Source organism: Acomys minous, assembly GCF_964271855.1.
Source record: "Acomys minous genome assembly, chromosome: 7".
Taxonomy (NCBI): domain Eukaryota; kingdom Metazoa; phylum Chordata; class Mammalia; order Rodentia; family Muridae; genus Acomys; species Acomys minous.
This window is the reverse complement of record NC_140488.1, coordinates 71398724-71424792: the sequence shown is the minus strand read 5'-3', so window position 1 is coordinate 71424792 and position 26069 is coordinate 71398724. Positions and strand designations below refer to the sequence as shown.

Here is a 26069-nt window from a genome sequence, read left to right as displayed (position 1 = left end):
GTTAGATTTGTTCTAAGTATGTTGTTAGGGGTTTGTTTTTTGAGGGTGACAGGAAGAATAAGATCAGTTGTAGGCCATCTGCAAGCTACAGCGAGCCTTGGGGCTGTTCTTGATTTTAATGGTAACGTAAGCGAGAAGCAGAACTTACCCTTTGACAGTGCTTACTAAACCGCAGCTTGAGATGAAAGCTTCCTTTCGTTTGAACCTTCCAGAACTGCTTGTGTGTTTCACTTCCCTGCCATCCACTGGGTTAACAAACAAAAATATTAAATCTGACTACTCACACTCTTGGTTGTAATATTCTTACTTTGAAAGTCCATGAAATTATTCCTGTTCTTACCAGGTAAAACACAGGAGGCCCAATTAAATTTGAATTCAAGTGAACAATGAACACCTTTTAAAAAAAATAAATGCGTAACTTAAATATTGCATGGGATTTCTGAAATTCAAATTTAATTGTACAGCCTGTATTTTTTATTTGCTGAATGCTCATCCCTATTTGTCTTCTCGAAATGTCACAAACAGTCCATGTGAATAATCTTCCAGGAAGAAGACTGATGTATTTAAACTGTTGAAATTACATCTAATTCTCTGTGCCTAGGATTTGATTTTAGTTAAATTGTTTTAAGTTATGACTCAGGAGTTTGCTTGCAATTGCTTTTTTTTCCCCCGAAATGTAGTCTTGCTATAACTCAGGAGTTTGTTTGCAATTGCTTTTTCCCCCCAAAGTGTAGCCTTGCTATGTATCCCAGGCTTGCCTTGAGCTTGTTAGGGATGCCAGGCTGTCTTTGAACTTTGTGATCTACAAACCTTATCATCCTCCTGAGTGCTGGTATCACAAGTCTGCACCACCACACCCAGGAAAGGGTGTGTTGCATGTGGTAACCTTAGTGGATTACTCTTCACAAGCTGTATTATCCAATCATCTGTCTCTTCAGGAAGAACATTTTGTTGATTTGTCATTTGTATTTTATTTTGAGATAGGGTCTTGCTATGTAGCCTGGGGTGGCCTGAAACTCCTGAGTTTAACTGATCCTCGATTATGTGACACTATTTCTGGGTGAACAAACAGCTACTAGCTCCAGATAGGGAACCAATGACACACCAAAGCAAACTATGTTTTATTGGTGTTACTTACAGGAGCAGAGATGACTTAAAGGCAGCTGCGTCACCACAGCCTACCCCAGCTTGGGTGACAGCTCACAAAAGCTGGGAACCTACTGCCTAGTTTACATTTAGTTCAGTAGGTTGAGGAGTGTCCTTTCCAGTAGTTAGATTTCTCTGAGCCTCCTCTACGCAGCCCAGCTGGTCTGAGCCTGAGTCTTAGCAGTCCTTATAGTTTATATATGCCTGGGAAGGAAGGGGCTAATTTTTGTTTTGTTTTGTTTTGTTTTTCAAGACAGAGCTTCTCCGTGTAGCCTTGACGGTCCTGGACTGGCTTTGTAGACCAGGCTGGCAATCCGCCTGCCTCTGCCTCCCGAGTGCAGGGATTGAAGGCGTGCACCACCATGCCCGCCTGGGAGGGGCTAATTTAGCAGGTCAATTTCAGGCATTCCTGAAGCTACTGAGTTGTTTGTTTAATTTTAAACTGAATCATCCTCCCTGCAGGATGGAACTTTTAGTTTCCCTTAATAACATACTGTTATTTCACCAGACCTTTCATGTCCTGTGTCTTAACAAGATGGAAGATTTGCTGAGGAAACTTCTACACAACATCCTCCTGCCTTGATCTTCCAAGTAGTTAGACTTATAGGCATGTGTCACTACACCTAGTGTGGTGGCCAAAATGAGGATGGGCTGCCTATGTTTAAAGACTTGAATGTTTGCTTCCCAGTTGTGTTCTGTTTAGGAAGGATTAGTAGGTGAGGTGTTGGTGATGGTGCAGCCTTGTTGGAGGAAGTTCGTCACTGGGGGGCGGGATTTAATCTTTCAAAAGTCCACGCCAGGCCCAGTATCCCTTTCCCTCTCTGCCTGCTCCTTGTGGACCAGGAGGAAGCTCTCAGCTCCTGCTCCAGCACCATGCTTGCGTGCTTGCCCCCATGCTCCCAGCTTTGATGGCCGTAGAGTCACCCTCTGAAATGATAAGCAAACTTCCAGTGAAACGCTCTCTCTTAGAAATTGCCTTGTTTGTGGTGACTCTTCATTGCAACAGAACAGTAACTGAGACAGCTGGCATCCAGATTTTCTTTTTGAGATAGGATTTTCTTATGTAGTACAGTCTTGTCTCCAATGTACTGTGTAGTTTAGGATGAACTCAAACTTCAGCCTTCCTGTTTCAGCCTTCTGAGTGCTGGGATTACAGGCTCTCTAAAGTGTTTAAAGTGCTAGCTAGACTATCTTACTTAACAAATAGGGAAAATTCACGTTTAGATATTCCATGTTAAAATGAAGATTTGGTTTCTGATATGAATCATGTTTCCATATAAAAATTGCATTTTGAAATGACTGCCTTTGTTTTTCATCGTGTTGCTACCATATATGGCACATGTATTTAAAGGGACAATGTTTAGACAAATATATTCTTACATGTAGTTATGTCTCCATTGTTGGACTGTTTGGAGTTTGTATAATTTAAAATATCGCAGTTTCATATTAATTACAGTTCCATGCTTTGGCTTCTGTTTGCCTGGATATTCCTATTTATTTAAATATGTGATGTTTGGTTATTTATATTTTAGAATATTCTAGGAGTTGGGTGTGGTGGTACACACCTTTAATTCCAGCACGTAAAGGCAGAGGCAGGGGGATCTCTGTGAGTTTGTTGCCAGCCTGGTCTACATTGGAAGTTCCAGGACAGCCAGGGGAATATAGAACCTGGATTTAAAAAGAGAGAGAATATTCTATGGAAGTGTATCTGTGTGATTTTGCCTTATGGTAGTTTTGCATTGTATTATTTTAGCCTGTTATTAGGAGATAGTTGGTATTTTACAAAGCTTTGTTTCTGTGGGACAAGATTTTTTGAGACAGGGTTTCTCTGTGTAGGTAACATTTTTAAAATGGTTTTGGAACAAATTGAAGAATTATGATTTGAAACACAATGTATAGAGTTAATAATACGTGGAGTCTAGTTTCCATTAAAATATATTTTTAAATAAATGATTCATACCAGTATTGGGCTCAAAGGAAGAAGTCAGAGAATTCAAGCAGCTTGATCTATATGATAAAGAAATTCTGTTTTTCTGAAATTGTTTTCAGCAGAGTTAAGAAATTCGACATACTTGGGAGGCAGAGGCAGGTGGATCGCTGTGAGTTCAAGGCCAGCCTGGTCTACAAAATGAGTCCAGGACAGCCAGGGCTAACACAGAGAGACCCTGTCTTAAAACAAAACAAAACAAAACCAACAAACAAAAAAAGAATTTCAACACGATGTTGAAGGCCACTGTAGAATTTTTTTTAGATTGTAATCATCTTATTGTATTGTAGATTTACTTTTATTTCTAAAGTGATTTAAAGTAAAAAGTATGAGTTGAGGTTTATCTAAAATAACAGAAGCCAAGATAGTAATTACTGTTTATAGTGGAGTAAATTGGAACCATGGGTGATTTTATCATAGGTCAAATAATTGTCAACAGAAGGCATTTCCTACTAGGTTCTCAGTATATACCTTTTGTAGAACGTAGATAAAGTGCCTATTATGCAAAGGTTACAAGCTAAAGCTGATTTGGGGGGAGAGAGCATCAGAAAGATGTTAAAATAACAGATGGTGCTATCTCTGATCCCTTTGCCTGATACTACTACTCTGTGTAATAACTTGATGTGTAACTGTTGAGAAGTGTTAAAAAAAAAATAACATGTTGCCGAAATATATCATAGGATATTTCTTTAAGAAAACTTCAAACTTGATGGCTCAGGAGATGGCTCAGTGGTTAAGAGTACTTGCTCTTCTTGCAGAGGACCTGGCTCTGATCCTAGCATTCACATGGCAGTTCACAACAACCTGTAATTCTATATCCAGGGCATCAGATGCCCCCTTCTAGCACCCATGGCCATCAGACATGGACATGGTGCACAGAGATACTTCAAAGTTTTCTTCCCTTTTGAAAAAGTGTATTTTGGCTCGTGAGACAAGTTTTCATAGGTCTAGTAGCAACAGCAGCATTTAAATATATATATATATATATAGTTCTCTGCTTCTTACTTCCTTGACAGGTGTGTTTTAATGGTGAGTGGTGTCTTTTGAAAACAGTACTCCATATTTGACCACCTCTCCTTTGTGGGGAGGCCTGGTGGCACTCAAAGAAAGAATAAGCAGGCTACCAAAATGAGACTTGGTAGCCTATGACCATACAGTGGGGGAGGAGGTCCCCCTCGGTCATAAACCTAGGGGAAGGGAATAGGGTGAAAAAGGGAGGGAGGGAGGAATGGGAGGATACAAGTGATGGGATAACAATTGAATTATAATCTGAATAAATTAATAAAATTAAAATAAAAAAGAAAATAAAAAAGTCTATGTAAAAAAGCCTGTTTTAAATGGCTTCTCTATGTATATAGGTGTGTGTGTGTGTGTGTGTGTGTGTGTGTGTGTGTGTGTGTGTATGTGTGTGTTTAGAATTTTTGGGGTCTAGAGAATAGAATATATAAAGACTACAAACCCATATTCTTGCTATTGCTTAATTATGCCCATAGTTTAGGGAGTTAGCATCTACAATATGATAGAGCTGTGGTCACTCTAAGAAATGCAATGTTATTTGTGTCTCATATATTCTATTGCTTTCCTATGTTTGAAAAAGTGTGTGCATATACAAAAAATGTGATGAATGATCTGCTGAGCTAATAGGCGCTTGCATTTGCCTTTTTGATGCTGTGATGAGGAATATGTTGGTATATTTTGGATGGGCAGGTAGGGAATTTTAAGTACATAAGCTGTGAACTAATCCATTCCATCAAAATGTTTAACTTATATGAATGAAGAGAAAGGAATAATATTAGAATTTTACATATAGAAAAAGCATCAATCTCTTAACATTTGGGAGGCCAGTTAACAACTTGTGAGTATGTGCGAGATTGCACTGTTATTTTTTGAGTACCTCACAATAGAATGGTATTAGTCAGAAGGAAATGTATAAGAAAATGACAGAAAAATCTAAGGAATCAAAAGGAACAAATTATAAATCATTCGGGAAAGAGAGCTTAGAAATTAAGCTACACATTCTTAAAAGCAGTGACAAAAGCAGGGGACTTATTTTACCTCTTATAATTCCAAAAAGGACTAGAGACAAAGTAGATGGATTACTTGTCTCTTGTGTGCCTAAAGGTGAACTAAAGGGAAGAGGGTGGGAAAGCTATGAAGTTTCTTCTCAATTTGAGCTTGTAGCCTTGCTGTCATCTTCCAGGGGGTCCTTGTTCTCTGACAGCTCAGTAGCAACTGCTTGATCTCTTCAGTTCCTATCTCGAATGTTGGCATCAAGTAATCACATAAGCATTTCCAATAATAGTTATGAAGTCATCTCATTTTGATCTCTGTATCCTAGTAAAAATATATTGCCTCGGTAATAGTCTGTACACATAAGCATTTCAGGTTTAATATCAGCGTTACTATGTGTAATAAATTGTATTTTACCTTGCAGTTGTAATTTAGACTAAACCTTGTACTTTTTTTTTTTTAGGACAGCCAGTAGAGGGGACTTCATGTTTTCTGCGGATCGTTTGGTAGGTGAAGGTTTTCCGTTTTTATTTCATTGTTATAAGTATTGATATAATCCCAGTAGGCCAGGGGTATTTTTTGTTGTAGAGCATTCTGGGGTTGAGAGAGACTGCCCTTAGTAACCATTGTCTTGCTAGGCTTCTTTCCACTATAGCCTTAAAGCACTGTCGCACTCCCGTTTACTCCAAAGCATTGCCTATGAATCCATCGCTTGTCATTCTGAGATGGATCTTGGCAGTCTGGTTCTCTGAAACTCATAAAATTAGAAGAAAACTAAATATGTTTTGAGACCTAGCATTTACCCTTGTGGTATCAGCTAATGTGCAAGAAGTAGTGTAATTTTTTTGTGGTTCACAATATGACTTGTATTTGTTTTGCTTCTGCCCTGTGGTATAGTCACAATATTAAATTCTAAGTTGGACTGCCCACCCCTTCTTCAAGGGCATCCTATTAAGTTCTGAGCAAACCCAATCTTTATATAATCAGTGTCATCTCAGATGATCTAAGGCCGGATTGCTTTGCTATAGCTTTTCATTCTTGTGTTGATACCTAAGTATGCTCCATTCTTGGAATGAAATTGATAGCTAGTTGCTATGACTAATACTCTTCATTAGTGAAAATAAACACTGGGCATGTATTAGGTTCTGTGCTAGACTATTTTGGGAGGGAGGACATGAAACAGGAATATAGATATGGCCGTTGCTCTTGGGGAATTTACAGTTTTTTTTGTTTGTCTCTGTCTCTGTCTCTGTCTCTCTGTCTCTCTGTCTCTCTGTCTCTCTGTCTCTCTGTCTCTGTCTCTGTCTCTGTCTCTGTCTCTCTCTCTCTCTCTCTCTCTGTCTCTCTCTCTCTCTGTCTCTCTCTGTCTCTCTCTGTCTCTCTCTCTCTCTCTCTCTCTCTCTCTCTGTGTGTGTGTGTGTGAGTGTGTGTGTGTGTGTGTGAGTGTGTGTGTGTGTGTGTGTGTGTGTGTGTGTGTGTGTGTGTGTGTATTTGTGGAGGTGCTTGCATGTAGAAACCAGAGGTCAGCCTTGGGTGTGGAGGCCAGAGAGCAGTCTTGATTGGTTCTCAGGAACCATCTACCTCATCTTTTTTTCTTCTTCAGATGAGGTCTCACACTGGGATCTGGAGCTCGCCAGTTAGGCTAGGCTGGCTGGTCATCAAGCCCTCCAGAGACTCTCGCACCACTAGGGCTATAAAGCATATGCTACTACTTGTCTTTTTTATATGGGTTCTAGAGACTGAACCTAGATCTTTATGTTTACAAGACATATACTTACCACCAATTCTTTTATGTTTTCCGCAAAGCCAACCAACCAAACAAACAAATATCTAACCCCCCCAAAACATTTTTGAGGAGTTACAAACTTCTACCTTAGTGGCTGAGAATAGGAGTTTATAGGAGTTTCTCTTCACTGGTGTAAAATTGTTCATCTTTTGTTTCCACTGTGCCCTCTTTCTTTCCTTTCTTTTTACTTTTATTTTTGTCTTTTTGAGGCAGGGTTTCTCTGTGTAGCCCTAGCTGTTCTTGGACTAGCATTGTAGACCAGGCTGGCTTTAAACTCACAGAGATCCACCTGCCTCTGCCTCCCAAGTGCTGGGATTAAAGGCGTGCGCCACCACAGCTTTTTTCCCCTTTTGGAGACAATCTCTTTCTCCAGAATGGTCTCAAAGTTCTGGGTTCAAGCATTCCTTCTGAGCCAGCTTCTAGTTTTATGCTGTCCTCTAGCTTAGACATGCTAATCTCCACACCTGTGTTTACATATTTTTTTATTTTTTGTTTGAAAAATGTATATATGTATACAGTGTATTTTGATTATACACCCCCCTCCAACTCCTCAGACTCTTCCACCCAACTTCATATCTTTTGTTTTCATAGCCTACTGAGTCTCACTTATGTACCTGGGTGTGAAGCCATCCACTGGGGTATGGTCTATCTTTCAGGGGCCACACCTCTGATGAAAATAGACTCTCCTTCCTTCAGAAAGCCAATTGACTGCCAATAACTTCTCAATTAGGGGCGTGGCCTTGTGAGCTCCTCCCCCCCCATATGTGGAGTGTTGATTGGCTTGATCTTGTCCCTGTCTTGTGCAAACAAACACAGCTTCTGTGAACTCATGACTGTAATAACAGCTGTGAGTGCACAACAGCCCTGCCATGTCCAGAAAACAAGATTTCACAGCAGTCCTCTTCAACCTCTGGCTCTTACAGACATGATCACTTCTGTCCTAGAGTTTCGGAGGGTGGGGAAGGAGACAAGGCTCTTTTGAGATACAGGCTGTTCAAAGAAAAAAAATTCTTCCCTGTAATTGTCACTTAAATAGAAATAACCAAGGAAGGTGGTGGCAAGTCTTTGAGTATGCTCTTACATACACCATTACATACACCATTCAAAAGGTTTCTGGGCCCATTCTCTGATACTGCAGGCAGACAGGGTGATGGGCCATATCCGATTGATCCTTTTAATGGCAGCAGGCTGATGTGTTGTGATAACAGAGAATGAAGCATCGTACCTTGCCCTGCTGTTCTTGATTCCCAATCATTAATGGAGTATTGATTGGAGAGAATGTGTACTGCAGGCTCAGCACTGCCTTTGCTCTAGTGGGCTCTGGTGGCTCACCGCGAGAGGCCATCTCCAGTAGTTTTGAGTGATTCTTTCCTCTATACCACATATTTGTAATTGTAATTACTCAAAAGGCTTAGCTTTACATTTTTAAAAATATGTATTTACTTGTGTGTGCATGTATGTTTGTGTACACACGACTGCACATACCATTGTGGATACATGCAAAAGCCCTATTGCAACATTTGGGATTCAGTTCCATGCTTCTACCTGGTTCTCTCTCATCTAATTGGTCTTCATAGTTCTTCTCTTTCACTGAGAAATCCCAAGATACTCTACTGGACCCTCCCTCACACCTACTAAATTGCCTCAACCCCTCTGCTTATTCATTTTTTTCATACGGAATGAATGAATCCAAAATAATTTTTCAATTAATTCATTTTTAAATTTCAAAGATTTCAAAGATATTAAGCAAGGAAGAGAAAGTCCAGGCGGACACTTCCCACAGTGACCCACAACTTTATTACAACCAATGGTGATTTTGGCACAACTCTTGGTGAAATTTTGTACCTCTCATGTTCTTTACTGAATCAGTGGGACCCTTTGGTGACAGCCATGTGTCAAATGTTGGTTGGATACTTGGCAACAAGCAACCTGGCGTTTAGATCTGTCCCTGCAATTAATACATGTTAGAGCCCCTGTTACAATAAAATGTGTCTGTTCGGCCTAGGAAGCTAATAACTGACTCAAAGAGACTGAAACGTAATTCAAAGCTGCAAGCCCTACTCCGGGCAGAATCTAAACTGCTACTAATCTAACAATAAACTAAAATAAACTACTCTAATCCTTATAACCAACATATATCCCAAGCACTTGCCAATCTGATGGTCCTTGGGGTACTTCTCCCCCGCAAATGTCACTCTTAACTGTCAACTCCAGCTCCGCCCCCTCTCAAGAAAGTCCTGCCTCCTACTTCCTGTCCTTCTGCCCAGCTGATTGGCTAAACGGCACTTTATTGACAGTTGTTACATCCACTCAAGACATTTCTCCACAGGCCCCTCTCCCCCTTCCTACCTACTCCATAACCTAAACCCTTAGGTCCTAAGGCTAACAGATAGCAGGATTATCTGCAGACCCTCAACGCATTCTTTCTTTAACTTTTTAGATCAGACTTGTTGTAGAAGAGGGACTGAATCAGCTGCCATATAAAGAATGCATGGTGACCACTCCAACAGGTAACCAGGGCTTATATACTCAATTTTTCCTCATAAACATTCTGAGATAGAGTCAGGGGAGGAAAATGGAAGGTCATCGTTCTGGGTAAAATCAGTGTGAAAAATGAGGAGTTTATGTATAGCTGGTTTTTTTTTTAAAGCATCTTTTAAAACTAAGAGACTTTGTAAAGAAATCCATGTGGGTGACTTTTTGTTAATGGCTTGCTTGTCAATTCAAGTTAAAGGTTATTACCCACTCTTCAGCATGCAGGTGTTGCTCCTGATGGCAGCCCATGGGGATCAGAGTTAAGAATTGCTGGCAGCTTATCTTCACCTCTGTGGGGAAGCTGCTGGTGCTAACAAATGCAGGAGACTGGTTTGGCATAGAAACTCCAGGTTAGAAAGAAGATGAGATGTGAAAAAGAAAAAGAAAACTAAACATGATAAGATTTGAAGAAGGTACTTCGTTCTAATAAAAATAGCATACAACCCCCTCCCAGAGATTTCAATTTCTGATTTGGTTTGGTTTTTTTTTTCCTTTCCACAAATGATGGAAAACTCTTCTGTTCAAAGGGCTGACTGTGAACGATTGAGGGCTGAGCTTGTTGCATCATAATTGACACAACTCAGAATGAGACCAAGTTTTGAGTAGCCTGATAACTATTTCAGCCTCTTCTGCTTTTTAGGCAAAACGGAGGCTCATAAGAAGGGCTGGAATGAGGAGGCTTGCTGCTATGGCTCTCAGTGGGACCTGGTGTGAATTGATGGGGTATCTAGTATTCATGGACTGCAGTGATTCTCCTCTGAATTCAATTTGAAGGACGTGTATGTGAATATTGTGCTATAATAAGTCCTATTCCCACTTGATGAAATCCTCCTCTCCCAATTATTCTTATAGGTTTCTTCTAAGGAATTAGAAAAGAACTATGAAAAATCCTGACTCATTACTTACACAGGAAACCCGAGGTGTTATACAATGTGTCCTGACAAGGGTTGTTTTAGACTCATCTGCTTTAAACCATGAGCACCTTATAGAATATTCACATTGCTCCAATGATAAAGCATCTATTTTTCATTTTATTTCCCAACAGGGCACAAGTATGAAGGAGTGAAATTTGAGAAAGGAAATTGTGGGGTCAGCATAATGAGAAGCGGTAGGTTTGGATGTGTATGATTTTGTTTTTTTGCATGCATGGAAACGGTTGCTGTTTCCCCGGGAGAGAGGCAGCTGGCTTGTCATAATTGCAACCTGCCTTTGCTTAAATCTCGCCACTTGTGTTGCCTAGCCTCATGGTGCCTTGGAGTCATGGCCTTTGTGCTGCTAAGTTGGCTAATTGTAATTGCAGGCATCTTCCCTAGTGGTCTGCTCCCACAAGCAAGCCAGCTTTTAAAAAGACTCAAAGGAGGTGGGAGGATAGCAGGAAGGGAGGGCAGGATACTGTTGTCTTGGGGAGAATGGTTTGCAGACCGAAGGAATGTGGCATAAATTACATTCTTTCTGAAGAACATTTAGGTACCTGGCTGGAGAAAATATGCTCTCTGGTTTTAATCTATGTTGCAGGAAACTGTCAAAAGCTGGACTGGAGACTTATTTAATATTTAAAATTTGATAGTCTATGAATATGTGACTATTTAGGCAAAAGCATCTGTCATTAGCTCTAGATAGTTCCACTTGCTGGTTTTATACATTTTTGTATTTCTGCTTGGAGTCCAGCTGATCATCCTAAATACCAATGTTTGTGCAGCAAAGTGGCATGCCTGTGATAAGAACATGTACCTGTTACACAGGAATGTTTCCTCCTCAGCCAACTGAATTTTTTTTGTTTGTATAAGAGCTAGAAGCCCACTAGTTTGCATTGGAAACCAATGGATTCTGAAAACAGATAAACATTCCTTTTTCTCTAGCCCTGGTGGTGTTTCTGAACAATTGAACACCTCAATTACAAAAGGAACTTTCAGCTCTGATTTTGCAGGAAGATAGCTCATAAGGAATGACAGCATTCTCAGGATAGTGTTGTTGAACACATGGGTGTGGTTTCTTAGCTCCTTCATCGAGAGCACCAGCTTGGTCCTTGCACCTCTGCTGTCTACTGGATGATTCAGGGAGATAAAGGCTAACTTGAGGAGGGTGTTGTTGGTTGGTTTCTTTGCTTTTTTCTTTTGATGTTTTGTGTTTTGGTACTCTGGTTTATTCTGAATCCAGAATCTTGTATACAACATGGGTATGTCATATACACACTATTACCATAAAACTCCATCCCCAGCATTGACTTAGTTTTTATTCTTAAAAGCCACGTGTTGGTTTTTTTGGTATATCTTTTTAGAAGAAACTGGCTGCATGCTTACACTAATGCTCTCAAGTTTCCTCTTAAACTTAACTGAAAAGTTAATTTAAGTAATACCAGTATTGATAGATTTTCAAAGTAATGTAAAATATTGAAGACTGAATGAGCACGATTTACTTTTGGAAAAATGCTTCTTCAAAGGAATTCAGACTCAGAAATAGGCCTGTGTTTGAGGGCTGGGGAGATGTCTCAGTGATTAAATCACCTGCCACACAAGTGTAAGGCATGAAGTTGAAGCGAGTGGGGCAGCCTGCCTAGTTCCAGTATTCAAAAGGCACAGGCAGGGGATCCCTGGAGCAAGGTGGCTAGCCAGATTAGTCACAGCAGAAAGTCCTGGGCTCACCTGGGGGATCTTGGCTCAAACAAAAAGACAGAGTGATTGAAGAAGACTTTTGAAGTCAACCTTGAGCTTCCACAGGCATGCCCACAGCACATGCACCTGCATACATATGTGTGCGCATACACATCCAAACATGTCTACATACATCACATACACGGTCAGGTACAAAAATGTAGCCTGTAGTTAGAAACCAATGGAATGGGGGAATCAGGTTGGCTCATAGAAAACAGAGAGCATACACTACTCCTCTTTCACTATTTGCAGCCAAACTTTTGTAAGTGAAGTTATTGTTCAATTAAGTGCTGAATCCTGGTGCCACATTTATCTAAAGGGAAAGCTTTTGGCCTGCAGCCCCCACTCTTTCATGAATCTGTTGTATTTTTCCCAGACAAAAGTGACAAATTTAGGTGGCTTAAGATCTTCTTTAAAAAAATAATAATAATAAGAGGAAACGTATCTCCGATGCTGAAGAAGCTCAAGGAATAACCCAGTCAAGCCTTTATTTCCATAATCATAGAAGCATGACAGCTCAATAGCCGATAAGCAAACAATAAGCCTAGCTTATTTTGCTTTCATTGAACAGCCTTTCATCGGCTTTCATTGAGTTCCTACTAAGAATAAAATATGAACAGAGTAGAAGAGAAAGAGGAATGCTTCTGTTTCGATAGTGCTCTTTTTTGTAATAGGAACCATGAAAACTTCTGCCTTGGCCTGATCTTGGATTTGCACTCTATCTGCCCCAACCCCGTTGTCCCTGATTTTTTTTCATTTCCTTCTTCAAGGTGAGGCAATGGAACAAGGTCTAAGAGACTGCTGTCGGTCCATACGGATTGGGAAGATCCTGATTCAGAGTGACGAGGAGACACAAAGGGCCAAAGTTTATTATGCCAAGTTCCCCCCAGACATTTACCGCAGAAAAGTCCTTCTGATGTATCCAATTCTCAGTGAGTGGCTTGAGTTGCGTTTGTAATTTTATGTTACAGTTTAAATTCAAGTTGGTGCCTGCCTCCTACACACTCTTATGTAAAAGGCAAAAAAAACATTTCTAAATGTGTTTTCTCTGTTGGATTTAGAGTTGCCCTGGGCAGTTCACTGGGAAATTTTTATTGTATAATAGGGGAATATACATTAGTCAAACTTTGTTTGTTAGCGCCACAGAACATCTGTCTTGAAATGAACACACTGAAGCCGAGGACCTAATGAGGCAGAATATATAGAACACAAAATATATTAGCCACGTTCTGTTTCTACCTTAATGAGCATGGCAGTGAGTTTCTCAAGGGTTTATCCTCTCTACAGGAAATTTTTTCCTGATATTCTGTTCTTATCCCTGTACTTTTTCATATCATGGTCCCCCAGGGAGGTGAGCAACAGCAGTGGCGGCGGTGGCGGCGGTGGCGGTGGTGATGGTGGTGGTGTGAAATTTGGTGTCTCAAGCAATAAATGAGTTTAGAGCTGGTTGTACATTTGATAACCTGCTCATGTTGAGTCCATCATTAAGAATAACACTGACAAGGAACAAACACTTTCAAATGAAGCTTTTATTAGTCCTGTCTTATGTTAAGATTACTGTATTGCTCCGAATTCAAGAACCCTTCAGTAGAGTTGCTAACATTGTTAATGGGTGTGGCTGCCTCTTTTGTTTTAGGCACTGGAAACACTGTAATTGAAGCTGTAAAGGTTCTTATAGAACATGGAGTTCAACCCAGTGTTATTATTCTACTCAGTCTCTTCTCCACTCCCCATGGTGAGCTGATTTTTTTTTTTTTGTTTTGTTTTGGTTTGGTTTGGTTTTTCAAGACAGAGTCTTTCTGTGTAGCCTTGGCTGTCCTGGACTCACTTTGTAGACCAGGCTGGCCTCGAACTCAGAGAGATCCGCCTGCCTCTGCCTCTTGAGTGCTGAGATTAATGGCATCCCATGGCGAGTTTAAACTGCAATTATAACTTGAGCTCCAGATAGTCATGAGATGAGTAGGTGTGTATCTCTCTAGCTTCTCATACCAAGGAAGAGTATAGCTGTATGTCCATGTTAAATTTAAATCTAGTTTTGGTATATATGACTTGTGTCTGTCATCTCTAAACTTAGTGATGATACTAAGAATCATTTTTTGAGAGAAGGTGTAGCACTCTGGTCTTGAACTCCTAGACTCAGGTGATCTCATCTTCCGAAGTAACTGAGACCACAGGCATATATCAGCATGCCTGGCTTGTTTTACACTATTCTGATGTTTACTTTTTATTTCCTTGTTTTATTTTATATGTATGGTGTTTTACCTACATGTGTATGTCTATGTACCATGTACATGCCTAATGCCCTCAGAGGCCAAAAAAGATGTTGGATTCCCTGGAACTGGAATTACAGATGGCTGTGAGCTGCCTTGTGGTTGTTGGAAATTGAACCCAGGTCCTTTGGTAGAGCAACCAGTACTCTTAACTAGTGATTTACCTATCTACCCATTCTGATGTTTAAATTCAAATGGGGAATATGAATTACTTCATTGAAAAAAAAACTGCAGTTGTTTTCTTAATTGGCCAGTTTGGTTAGGACCCCTAAGTGGCTGATTGGTTTCCCACCTGAGACTGAGAACAGCTGTCAAATAGCAAAGGACTTATGTTATTATTAAAGTAATCTTTGGAATGAGAAGTGAAGATCATATGTTTTTTTTAAGTTAAACATCTGCTTTAAGGACATATGAGGAAGTCATATATTCTTTATTTCCTGCAAGACATTACCTAAATTAAGAGTTTGGCTTCCTTAGGAAACAATCTAGGACAATTAGGAATACATGGTAAGAAAATAATTATAGAGACATGCAAGAATTTAGTTTCTAGAGTCTTCATTATAGAGTTATTTAGTATAAAAGATAATTCAAGTATAAGACATAATGATCGTTTGGAATGATAACAAGCACATGCTTGTAATTCTAGCCCTTGGGAGGCAGAGATAAGAGGATCACTGGACGTTCAAGGCCAGCCTGCCCTACCTAGAGAACTTAACTCTATAGATAGATTCTGGCTCAAAACCAACAACAAAGGAATTATATAGATGACTGATAAGAAAATGGATATATAAGTAATATCTATTCGGAGGATATATTACATACCTTGCAAATATTGCTTTTGAGAAATACTTAGTGTTATAAAAATATAGATGGCAAGTGTGCAAAAGCAGCATAAATAAGAATCTCATACTGTGAAATGCATCCCTTCTCTAAAGTCTCAAGGACCTTTGTGGAGGAAGTGGGAAGATCTTAAGAGCCAGAGATAGTGGGTGATTTCAAGGAAACAGCGTTTTCCAGAGACAACAGTTCCACATATGAACACATAGAGGTTGTCACAATCTACATAAGAGATTTACATGCTCAGGCCAGATAAAATACCAGCATGGAGGAGGAGCAGATGGACAGTGTCTCACCACAAGCTGAAGAGCTACTGGCATTTGATAGTTGCTGGGAAAAGGGCAGTCAGTTGTTTTGAATGGTTTGACCTCTGGTAAGTCAACACACAAGAGGTGTTGGGTGACAGAGTTGGGTGAAAGGGACTGGGCTTGATGGTTTGAGGGTTGGAGGAGGAATAGGGACAACACAAACACACCTGAAGTTGGGTGGATAGAGAGCAGAGAGGAATAATGGATAGGATCAAAACAGATTGTAGGGAACTCTCAGGGAATTAATACAAATACAAAGAAACATTATGAAATGCCATTACTATGTCTAGAGATGAGCTAGATAAGTTATAACATTAACTACCAAAAGCAGACTTGACTTTATCCTAAAACTGAATTAATTCGACCTCCACGGGAATGGCCAAGAAGACACCCAATGCTATTTCACTTTTGCTTTCAAAGTGCACACACAGTAGTAATAACGGTTATTTTAGGGTGTAATTCTAAATGGCTTTCATTTTTAAGCCTTTTTTTTTTTTACATTTTCTAAGCAGTCCTCAATGAATTGATATTTGTTTCCTAATTGAAAGAGAAATAGATGGCTTCTCTAGTTGGGCTGTTCCCTCATTTCCAACTATCCCAGGCCATCCTGGAGAAGCCCCAGTGTGCATATGAGAAAGGCTATTCTCAGTAGGCTGCTATTTAGTAACTGTGGCCTATTGAATTAATTTGTTCTTTTGTAGCCTAGATGTACCTATATTTAAATACTAGTGGGGACAAGTGGTGATTTGCTTGATTGTTCATTGTGTGTAGCACTGGTGACATTAAAAACATTGTTAATCCAGTAATTATCCACTTTTGGCAAAAGAAAAATAATCTCTCTCGTAATTGTATCAATTAGGACAGTATACCATTGTTTGGCATTAAAAGTGAAAAATTCACATTGTATAGCTGTTTTCAAGGTGGTTTTTTTGTTTGGGGTCCCAGCCAGCCCAAATTCCCTGATCTGCCCCTTCATCTAAAGCTAGAATCCTTATCTCTAAACAGCTAGCATTCTTTGATACACCAAAGATTCCCTCCTGATTGTTTTATGTTATTGCAGCTGGAAAACTTTTATTTCATGTGATTTTCCTTTTAGGAAGTGCCATATTACTTGATTCTAGCCAAAACTGGTGTAACTGAATAATGTGATTTTTAAGATCGTATTATTGAGTGGGAAGGAACATGGTCTGAACTATTAGCCAAGATTTTCAGATACCAGATATTATATAAAGGGATTAAATGTTACCTAACTCAGCATCTAAAGGTAGTTGTTGCCTGTTTTGTGTCAGTATAAGTCTGGAGACAGTGATTATAAAATTTGCAGATTCTAACTACGGTTGTTACCAAAAATAATAACAATTATTTTTGACTTTCTTGAAGGTGCCAAATCAATCATTCAAGAATTTCCAGAGATCACAATTTTAACTACTGAAGTTCATCCTGTTGCGCCTACGCATTTTGGACAGAAATATTTTGGAACGGACTGAGTCATTAAAGGAAACATGAAATACCTTACATAATATTATGGTTGTAAATGCATTTTATATTTGTTTTTACTGATTGGACAAATACTGGAGAAAATGTGTTAGGAATGCCTTTTAACATTGGAAGTAGATGTAGCACCAGGAAGTATATTTGTTTGATTTGGTCATTTCTTCACATGTGGTACCAACTTCAACAATGAAGTGCACCCATAGTGCTTAGAAAAGATGAAAATTGTAATCGTATACTAATGGAAGTCACAGAACTGTCACTCAGTGCATGGAAACTGTCGAACTCGTGACCCTCTTGGTTTGGAGGTTGCTTGCAGCTGCAGAGAAAACCCAAAGGGCAGTTAGTTCTCTGGCACCCTCCAGCTTCTGTTTTCTTTACTGGGCTTTTAGCTTTAGAGTGGTTTCCTGTATGTGGCTGTTGTCCCCCTCCATACTCTGTACTTCCTCGTACTATATAAGCAGGTACCTTGTAGAAGAGAGAACAGGAGTATATCCTGGAATTTTATATTGCCATTTATGTCCTTTCTTAATTGATAGACCCAGGATGTCTACTTAACTCTTCACCTAAGCTGATGTGTTCGTTATGGCTCATTTCCCCAACTGAGAATTGAGAGAAGGTGCCTGCCAAAGTAGCATACAGGGGAAGAACTGCAGGGCCTTTTCAGTAACCGAATCTGTAACATGAATCTACAGAGACTGAAGAACAGATGCCTGATGCTGACATGAGGAGTGAACTAAGCTCTCTACAAAGGAATTAGTGCGGATTCTTCTATGGGGTCAGGGACAGTGGAGGCTCTGCTGCATTTCATGGCCAATAAGTAAATCAACACGGTTCTTTTTAATGTAGTTGCTACTACTAGTTGCCTTTGGTTTGGAACTTAGTTATTTTGCATGTCTTACAACTATACCTGTATTAATGTAGAGAAAACATATGTTCTGGAAAAATACCTAAGGTTTGTATGTGCTCATATTTAAGCTTTTGAAAGGGAGGGAAACAATCTTAGACTCAATCTTTGTACTTTTGAACTGTGTTTATAAAATCCTGATCCCATTATACAGCTTCTGACTGTGGTGGCCAGGTGATTGCTTGATTACTTACACTCTCTCGGCCCCACAGGCAGCTACGGTGGGGCTCTGTTCCAAAGCATAAGCAAGAGCAGAAGGGAAATTCTTAGAAATAACTAACACTGAAAAGATACGTTGACGGCTTATTCTTTTTTTACTAATTGGTTTGAGAAATTCTGGAGGAAATGTGTTGGGAATGTCTTTTTAACAGTGGAAGTAGGCGTAGCAACAAGAGATATTGGGGTTAGTTGGTTTGGTTGGTTTGGTCATTTCTTCATGCATGGTACCAACTTCAACAATGAAGCACCCCCACAGTACTTAGAAAAGATGGAGTACATGGAATGAGTTTTACCCTATGATTGTAGTCTACCAAGTCTTACTGTACTTTTAATTTGTGTAGACCTGGATATCCTGGAACGTGCTAGACCAGGCTGGCCTCACACTTAGAGATCCACCAGCCTCTGCCTCCCAAGAGCTGGGATTAAAGGTGTGTGCCACCATGCCCAACTACTTTATTTTTGAAGACTATCAATATAATAACATTAAAAGTCATCTATCAGTTCTTCCATGGCAGAATGTTGCCTTCAAGTTCTTACTGAAATTCTTTTTCTTTTTCTTTTCTTTTTTTTCTTTTTTTCTTTTTTGCTGTTGTTGTTAGAGGGTCTTACTCAAAAGAAAGACTTGCCCTGGGATTCCCTGTGTGGACCAGGCTGGCCTGGAACTCACTCCTCCTGCCTCTTGAATACTGGGATTACAAGTATGCTGAAATTCGTATTTACATTGTGTTAGTTGGGTGTCCTAGGAATGATATGAGTAGCAAATTCAGATAGACCAGGTCTGTTGACATTATTATTGCATTAAATCAGTTGGAAAGATAATGTTCATTAATCTGAGTGTGATAGGAATTTCAAGTTTGAGGCTAGCTGAAGTAAGTGAGCCAGATCTTGTCTCAAAAAACCTTTTACCTGCCAACCTAAGAATTGCTACAACTGAATTGAATGGGTGCTTGTTTGGGCTTCAGTATTTTGTTTGAAGTGACCTTCCAGAATATGAGATAATTTCATACTAGGTATAAAACTATATTGCAAGCAAATGTTAAAACATGGTCTTCTGTATCCTAGACTGGCTTTGAACTTGCTGTGTAGTCAGTTCTGACCTTGAACTCCCAATCTCACTGCCTCCCTTGAGTTCTGGGATGAAAGGCTTTCAACCAGCATGTCTCAAATTCTTTTTATATCATTAACTATTTAGATTCAAATGTCTGTTGCTTTTCAGGAAGGAACAAGATTAAAAGTTAACTACATTTAATTCCCACATGGGAAGCCTAGTATAAACAGTAGGAATTATTCAATAAGGGCATATTCCCCACTGATATTTGTACCCTACACTCCTGCACATATGACTCTCGTTTCTGAATTTTGGAATGTTTTAGCAAACAAGTTCTTACTTGTAGGGCTAATCACTTGCAGGACTCTATTTTCTAAAGTCAACATCAGCTTAACAGACTACTGAAAGTAAGATTGACTTTAGTGACATGAACTTCAGAGCTGGATAAATTGTGTAGGTTCTTCATTGAAGAATAAAGGCTAGAGCAAATGACATGTAAATAGCACATAGCAGTGATTCTCAAAGTATGACATACATGAGAATTACCCACAGGGTTACAGACTGCTCAACCCCACTCGTATAGTTTCTGATTCAGTGTCTTGATTCCCAACATTGCTTCTTTTTATAATATAGGCATTTAATGATGTAAAACCTCCTCTAAAGATTTAGCTGATTTTTGGTACATTTTTATTTGAATTCAGGTAAAAAGATTTTCTTGCCTTTTTTATTTCTTCTACCCAGGGTCATTTAAAATCATCAACTAATATTGATACCATTTTCAATATTTCTCTTTAACATTGTTTCCTAATTTAATTCTGTTATGGTCAGAGAATATACTTGCTATGGTTTGAATCCTTTTAATTTATGCGGTTTTTGACATAGGTTCTGGTCTATAACTATTGCCATTTGGTAAGTCTACTTCCTACCAACATGCTTACTTGGAATGTATGCATGTCCTGTATTGTTTTCTATGGATTTCAAGTTAAGTTGGTTGATAAAGCTGTTTAAGCCTTCTACTTCTTAACTGATTTTTCTTTCCACTTACCTATTGATTATTAGGAGATGGGTGTTGAAAGCTCAGAGTAAAGCATTGTATTTGTTTCTTCTTTCAATTTTATGAAGGTGTGGTTTCGTGCATTTGAAGCACTCTTGATAGGTGCGTAGCTGCTGGGTTTGTTGTAGTGTCTTGATGCCATGATCCTTGGCCACTCTGGAATGCTCCATTTTGAACCTGTTAATAGTCTCTTTGTGCTGAAATCTGGTTTAGTTGGTGATAACACTAGCCATAGCTCTCTTTTGACTAGTTTTACCTTTAACATGTTTACGTTTTAATGTGAGTTTCTTATAGGCAACTTTAGGATTGTGTCTTGCTTAAAAAAAAAAAAACGGTTCAACGGTGTCTGGTTTTTGCTGTAGTGTTTAGATAATTTTCATGTCATGTAATTAACAACATGATTGGTTTTTTATATCTACCTACCTTCTTGCTGTTTGCCTTCTATTTGTTCTTTATTTCCTTTTTCCTCATTTCCACCTTCTTTTGGATTGAGTATTATTTATGATTCTATTTTATGTCTTGATGACGTCTGTGACTCTTTCCACTAAGTCCATCCTCCAGGACTTTGGCCCAGTTCTTTCCCCTCTCTCTTTTTGAGATAGGGTCTCTCTATTATGTAGCTCTAGCTGTCCTGAAACTTACTGTGTAGACCAGTCTGTCTTTGAACTCATAGTCCTTGCACTAAAGGCATGTACCACCACATTTGGCCAGCCCAGTCTCCCTTAAAGGAAGAGTGTTGTGCTTTTTGAGCATTTACATTTAATAAACCAGTGAATGGCAAATAAATTATAGAAATAATAGCATGAGTATATCCAACATTTGGAGGATTCCATGCAAAATACAGACTTGAAGCAATTAATCCACCTTATAAAGCCATTATATACACCTCGATATTTTTGTATCGGTCTGATTATTTTCCCTTTGTCTACCATTATTAAAAATTTATAAGTTTATATAAAACTGCTTATCGTATTAATTTCTTAACTACACCTAGCTCCTCATATCAGTCATTTGTCATTGATATCGCATCCCGAAGAAGCTTAAATTAAGACGCTCAGTACATATAATCATCAGTGCATTCTGTGACCTGTTTAACGTACTTGAATTTCCCCAGCAATGCTCGCCTTCCACTGTATCACACAGAAACAGCATAGTTGTTTTATTCCATATTTCACTAAGATAACCATTATACTTTCCCCCAAATAATTGGCTCTTGGCCATGTGCCAGATATTCTTAGGGAAAGGTGATACCACAATCGAGCAGGATTTGTTTATGTTAAGGTTCCAAGTCAGTATATTAGTTTATTTGAGCTGTTGTAACAAAATACCAGATTAGGTGGGCTTTTGTTTTTTTGTCTCTCTGTGTAACAGCCCTGGCTTTTTTATTTTTACATCCATTTATGTATGCATTTATTCATTCTATGTGTGTGTGTGGAGATCTGAGGACACCCATGTGTGTGGGGGGTCCAGGGATGAATTCATGTCATCAGCTATGGCAGCCAGCACCTTTACCCGCTGAGCTGGCTGGCTGGCCCTGCACAAGCATGTCTTCAGAACTTCTCTGCGGACACTGTGATACCTTACGTTGTGTGGGACTCTCAAGGCTGTCCACAGCTTTCCCGCCAGCCCGAAGTAGGGCTCTGGACCAGAGAGCTTGAAGTCACAGGAACATACTGCGCTGGCCTTCCTTTCCTCAGGTGGTTTTTCTCCTTTGGCTGATACAGGAACCTTCTTCGTTTTCATCTCATATTGTAGGTATCAAGACTTTTCCTCCAGCTGAGCCAGGTTTTTCTCCATCCATTTCTTTTTGCAAAGTGCTCTCTTTTTCTCATGGGTGGTAAAGGATGTGGGCTCTGCCTTCTTTGCCATTGTCCTATCTAGCTGGGCAGCTTTCCCAAACATGCTTTTATCGCGGATGGCTGAAAGGTCTATGTTGGGTGGAGCTGTGCTGTGCCCTTCCAGCATGGTGAACTGCAGGTCTCCCATCCCCAACACTTGGTTGTCTTTGTTGCTCCTAGGCACTGCACTGGCCTTCCTTCCCTCAAGTGGTTTGTCTCCTTTGGCTGATACAGGAAACTGCTTCATTTTCTTCTCACGTTCCAGATATTGAGACTCAACCACTCTTCCTCCCTGTACTCTCCTTCCTTTTGTCTTGGGGCCACTGGGGGCACCAGCGGCTGCAGGCTTCTCCACACACCGCTCTGAGGAGTCCGCCATTCTCCCGTCTTCTGCTCAAAGGCGAGCTTCTCAGGGCCCTGCCCGCTAGGAGGCAGGGAGCACGGCGTGGAGCTCGGAGACTCAGGGTGCTCTCGGCACACAGCACACACCAAGCTCACAGCGGGTTGTTTTGTTTTGTTTTGTTGTTGTTTGGTTGGTTTGGTTTGGTTTTTTGTTTTATTTTGTTTTTTGTTTTTTGTTTTTGATTCAGATAGTATTTTCTTTCCATACTCTCACTGACATTTGACATAAAATCCACACCTGGAATGTATCCAGGGTGCGTAAAGGGATTTGGGTACAGGCACTTGTGAGCCAAGCCCAGGACTGGAGGGGACACTCATCTATGTCTCTGCCAGGGGGAGTTATGCTTCATTTATACCAAGAATTGCCTGGGTTAGTGCCAAAACAGCGGGCAAAAGTGACAGTGATGCTGAGGCCTTCCCTGTAGTGCCCTTTGCTAAAGGCCATCATGCTACTCTGACAAAAAGAAAAATGGACCACAAGACCCTCTAAAACCAGAATCGTTACAGAGACATAAACTCTTAAAGTTAAAACAAGTTCATAAAACAGTATGTAGAAAATCTATGCTTGGTCTAAAACATCTAAGTCATCCAAGAGTTAAAAATACAATGCTAATATTATTAAGAGGCAAACTTGGGCTCATAATCACTACTGGTGATATCATAAGCCAACTAGAAAAGACCTTTTGTTGACCAGGCTGGCCTCGAACTCACAGATATCTATCTGCCTGCCCCCTGCCTCCCTGGTGCTGAAATTAAAGGCATGCACCATCACTCAGACCATGTGGTTTTACAACAGAAATAGTTCTGGAGGTCACAGGTCCAAGATCAAAGTGTTGATATGTTTGTATTTTTCAGAGGCTTCTCATGGTCTTCCCCTTGTAAGTACATTCTTGGTGTACCTTTGAATGTTCAGATTTTCTGTTCCTGTGACCATAGTCAGGTTGTGTTAGGGCCCATTTAATGGCCTTGTTTTAATGAACTCACTTCTTTAAAAGCCCTCACTCCAGTATAGTCACATTCTGAGGTATTGGGAGTCAGCACTTCAGTGTGGCTTGAGGGAGCACATAATTGTAATGATACAATTGTAACAACCAAGCTAGGCCCTTCTGTCAATCCACACACTTACTGAGACTGTTTCCATACATGTCATGTGGCAGGGTCTGCTTTTTTCCTTATTATTATTACTTTTTCTTTTTGCGATATCATTTCTCTATATAGTCTGGCTAGCCTTATGTTCATTATGCAAACCAAGCTGGCCTTAAACTCACAGAGATCTACTTGCCTCTGCCTCCCAAGTGCTGGGTATAAAGGTGTGAGCTACCACTCCTGACAGGACTGGTTTCCTATGGCAAATCTAAGGGCAGTGTTTAGAATTCTTTCTACGTCTGCTGTGAAATCAGGTGCAACTTCCTTTGCTCTGTTCTTGGGGTGAGGGCAGGCAGTGCACAATCATGCAATGTTTTTACCTTCAGAGAATGTATAAGTTCGGAGGTTTATAGGAATTCCGCAAGTGTTGCTGTGTCATTGCCTATCCCTAAGGGCTATTGATTCATATATGAGTCAGGCTCTAACTGTTTTAAAGACCCTATTTGTTCATGATACAAGCCTTCACCCAACTGAGATTCCTAACACTGTCCAGATTTACTCAAGGAGTCTGTCTGTCCCAGGTTGCTAAAGCCTTACTATCTTTCCAGGCTGATTCCTTTCCTTTTCCTGTCTTCTGGAAAAGTGACCCTTCTACTGGTCTAATCTACTTAACTTGCAATTTTCTTCTGAATGCCATTCATTAAAAGGAAATTCCTTTTGTTTTAGTAGTCACACTACTGAGTATGTAAGCAGAGAGGGTCAAATTACCATGCAGAAGAGACGACTGCACTTCTACTTTCACTGAAGCAGTATTATCAATAATTAAGAAATAGAAACTGCCAAAATGTACATTACATGATAAATGTATAGAGAAAATATAGTACATTTATACAATGGCATACTATTCAGCCATATGAAGGAATTAAATCCTGTCATATGTAACAAAAGTAGATGGAACTGGAGGTTATGTTAAGTAAGTGCAACAAACCAGCCACAGCTAAACCTATGCTGCATGATTTCTGCTTGTGTGGAATCTAGTGACAACTGATCTCATACAAATTGAGAGTAGAGCACTTGTGAGCAAAAGCTGGGGAGGGATGGCTGAATGGGAAAAGGTTGAACAAGGGTCACTAAGTAATAGGTACTTAGAAGAAAGTTCTGCTGTGCTATTACATAGTAGTGTGTCTGTAATTACCATTAATGTACTATACATAAACCTTAGAAGAAAATATTTTGTTAAGTTTTTACTATGAAGAAGTGATAATGAGGAAAGAGATAAACATTTAAATATTACACAATGTGTACATGTACTGAAATATCATATGGTATCCCATTAATACATACAAATGTTGTTTTTATGGATCACTTAAAAAAATTTAAATAAATGGAAAAAATAACTGTTTGTGTTTCTTCTTTCTTTCTTTCTTTCTTTCTTTCTTTCTTTCTTTCTTTTAGACAAGATCTTACTCTGAGCCCAGACTATCCTTGCACTCACTATCTAGCCTAGGCTGACTTCAAACTCAACATCCTTCCACCTGAGCCTTCCATGTGCTAGGCTCACTGGCATGAGCTACCAAGCCTGGCTGTTGGTCTTTTGATGCTAAAATAGAACCTATTTTTCACATATCTCTCTTTTGTCCTGTGGATCAATGTTTAATCCACCAGGCATGTTGCAATTGTAACTGCTTAGGCCCAATTTGGAAACATGTTTTGTATCAAAAGATGTCGGGTCTTCCTACTAAGATTATGTGGATGTTAGTTATGCTTAGAAATAACTTATTCTCTCTTTTCTTTGACATACCACCCAAGATTCTCTTGTCATCATGGACCACTGCTACCCAGCCTGGTGTTACTGGTATTGTAAGAACAACCAATACTTAGAGTTTCACTTCTGCCAAGCCATCACTAATGCCAAAATCTACATCTTGGACTCGGGACAGAAGGAGGCATACTTTATTTATTCCCACTTAGTGTGGCAAGGAGCTCGGCATGGTGGCATACACCTGTAATCTCAGCATTTGGGGAGGCAGGTGCAGGCAGATCACTGTGAATTTGAGATCAGCCTGGTCTCACAAAGAAACCTTGTCTTGAAAAACCAAAAAAATTAGTTGATCAAGTCATGGTCACATCAATGACTATTTTATCACAAGAATATACATCTTAGGTGCAACAGATAGATATGTTTGTATAGAAAGATAAGGTAAAATAATTGCATAAGGTCTTCAAAAACTTCAGAGACTTATAGAGTATGGCATTTAAAAATGTTTTTACTGTTTTAAAGATTCACTGACAATAAGACAGGTTAACTCCTGGCAATACTCAGCCTACCTCAAAGAAGATGATGAGCATCAAAGAACCTCCTTATGGAGATGGCTTCAAATGTAGCAAACAAGCCACTGGGCAAAATGTCCTCATTTCTACTACAGACAGAATTCTTCTAAAAAAGGCAAGCTTGGATGCAGGCAAAGTAAACGGCCAAACTCTACCAAGATAG

At 39.7% G+C, this 26069-nt stretch overlaps 1 protein-coding gene across 1 annotated transcript in view; it reads left to right on the top strand.

Moving 5' to 3' along the window:
- UPRT (uracil phosphoribosyltransferase homolog) overlaps positions 1-24972 on the top strand; it is a 32070-nt gene extending 7098 nt beyond the window's left edge. The window contains exons 2-7 of the mRNA XM_084789875.1: positions 5607-5649; positions 9370-9439; positions 10510-10572; positions 12886-13047; positions 13752-13850; positions 16911-24972. Coding sequence (XP_084646001.1) covers positions 5607-5649; positions 9370-9439; positions 10510-10572; positions 12886-13047; positions 13752-13850; positions 16911-17017 — 544 coding nt within the window. The 3' untranslated portion in view covers positions 17018-24972. The remainder of the gene's footprint in view (positions 1-5606; positions 5650-9369; positions 9440-10509; positions 10573-12885; positions 13048-13751; positions 13851-16910) is intronic.
- Positions 24973-26069: the final 1097 nt, after the last annotated feature.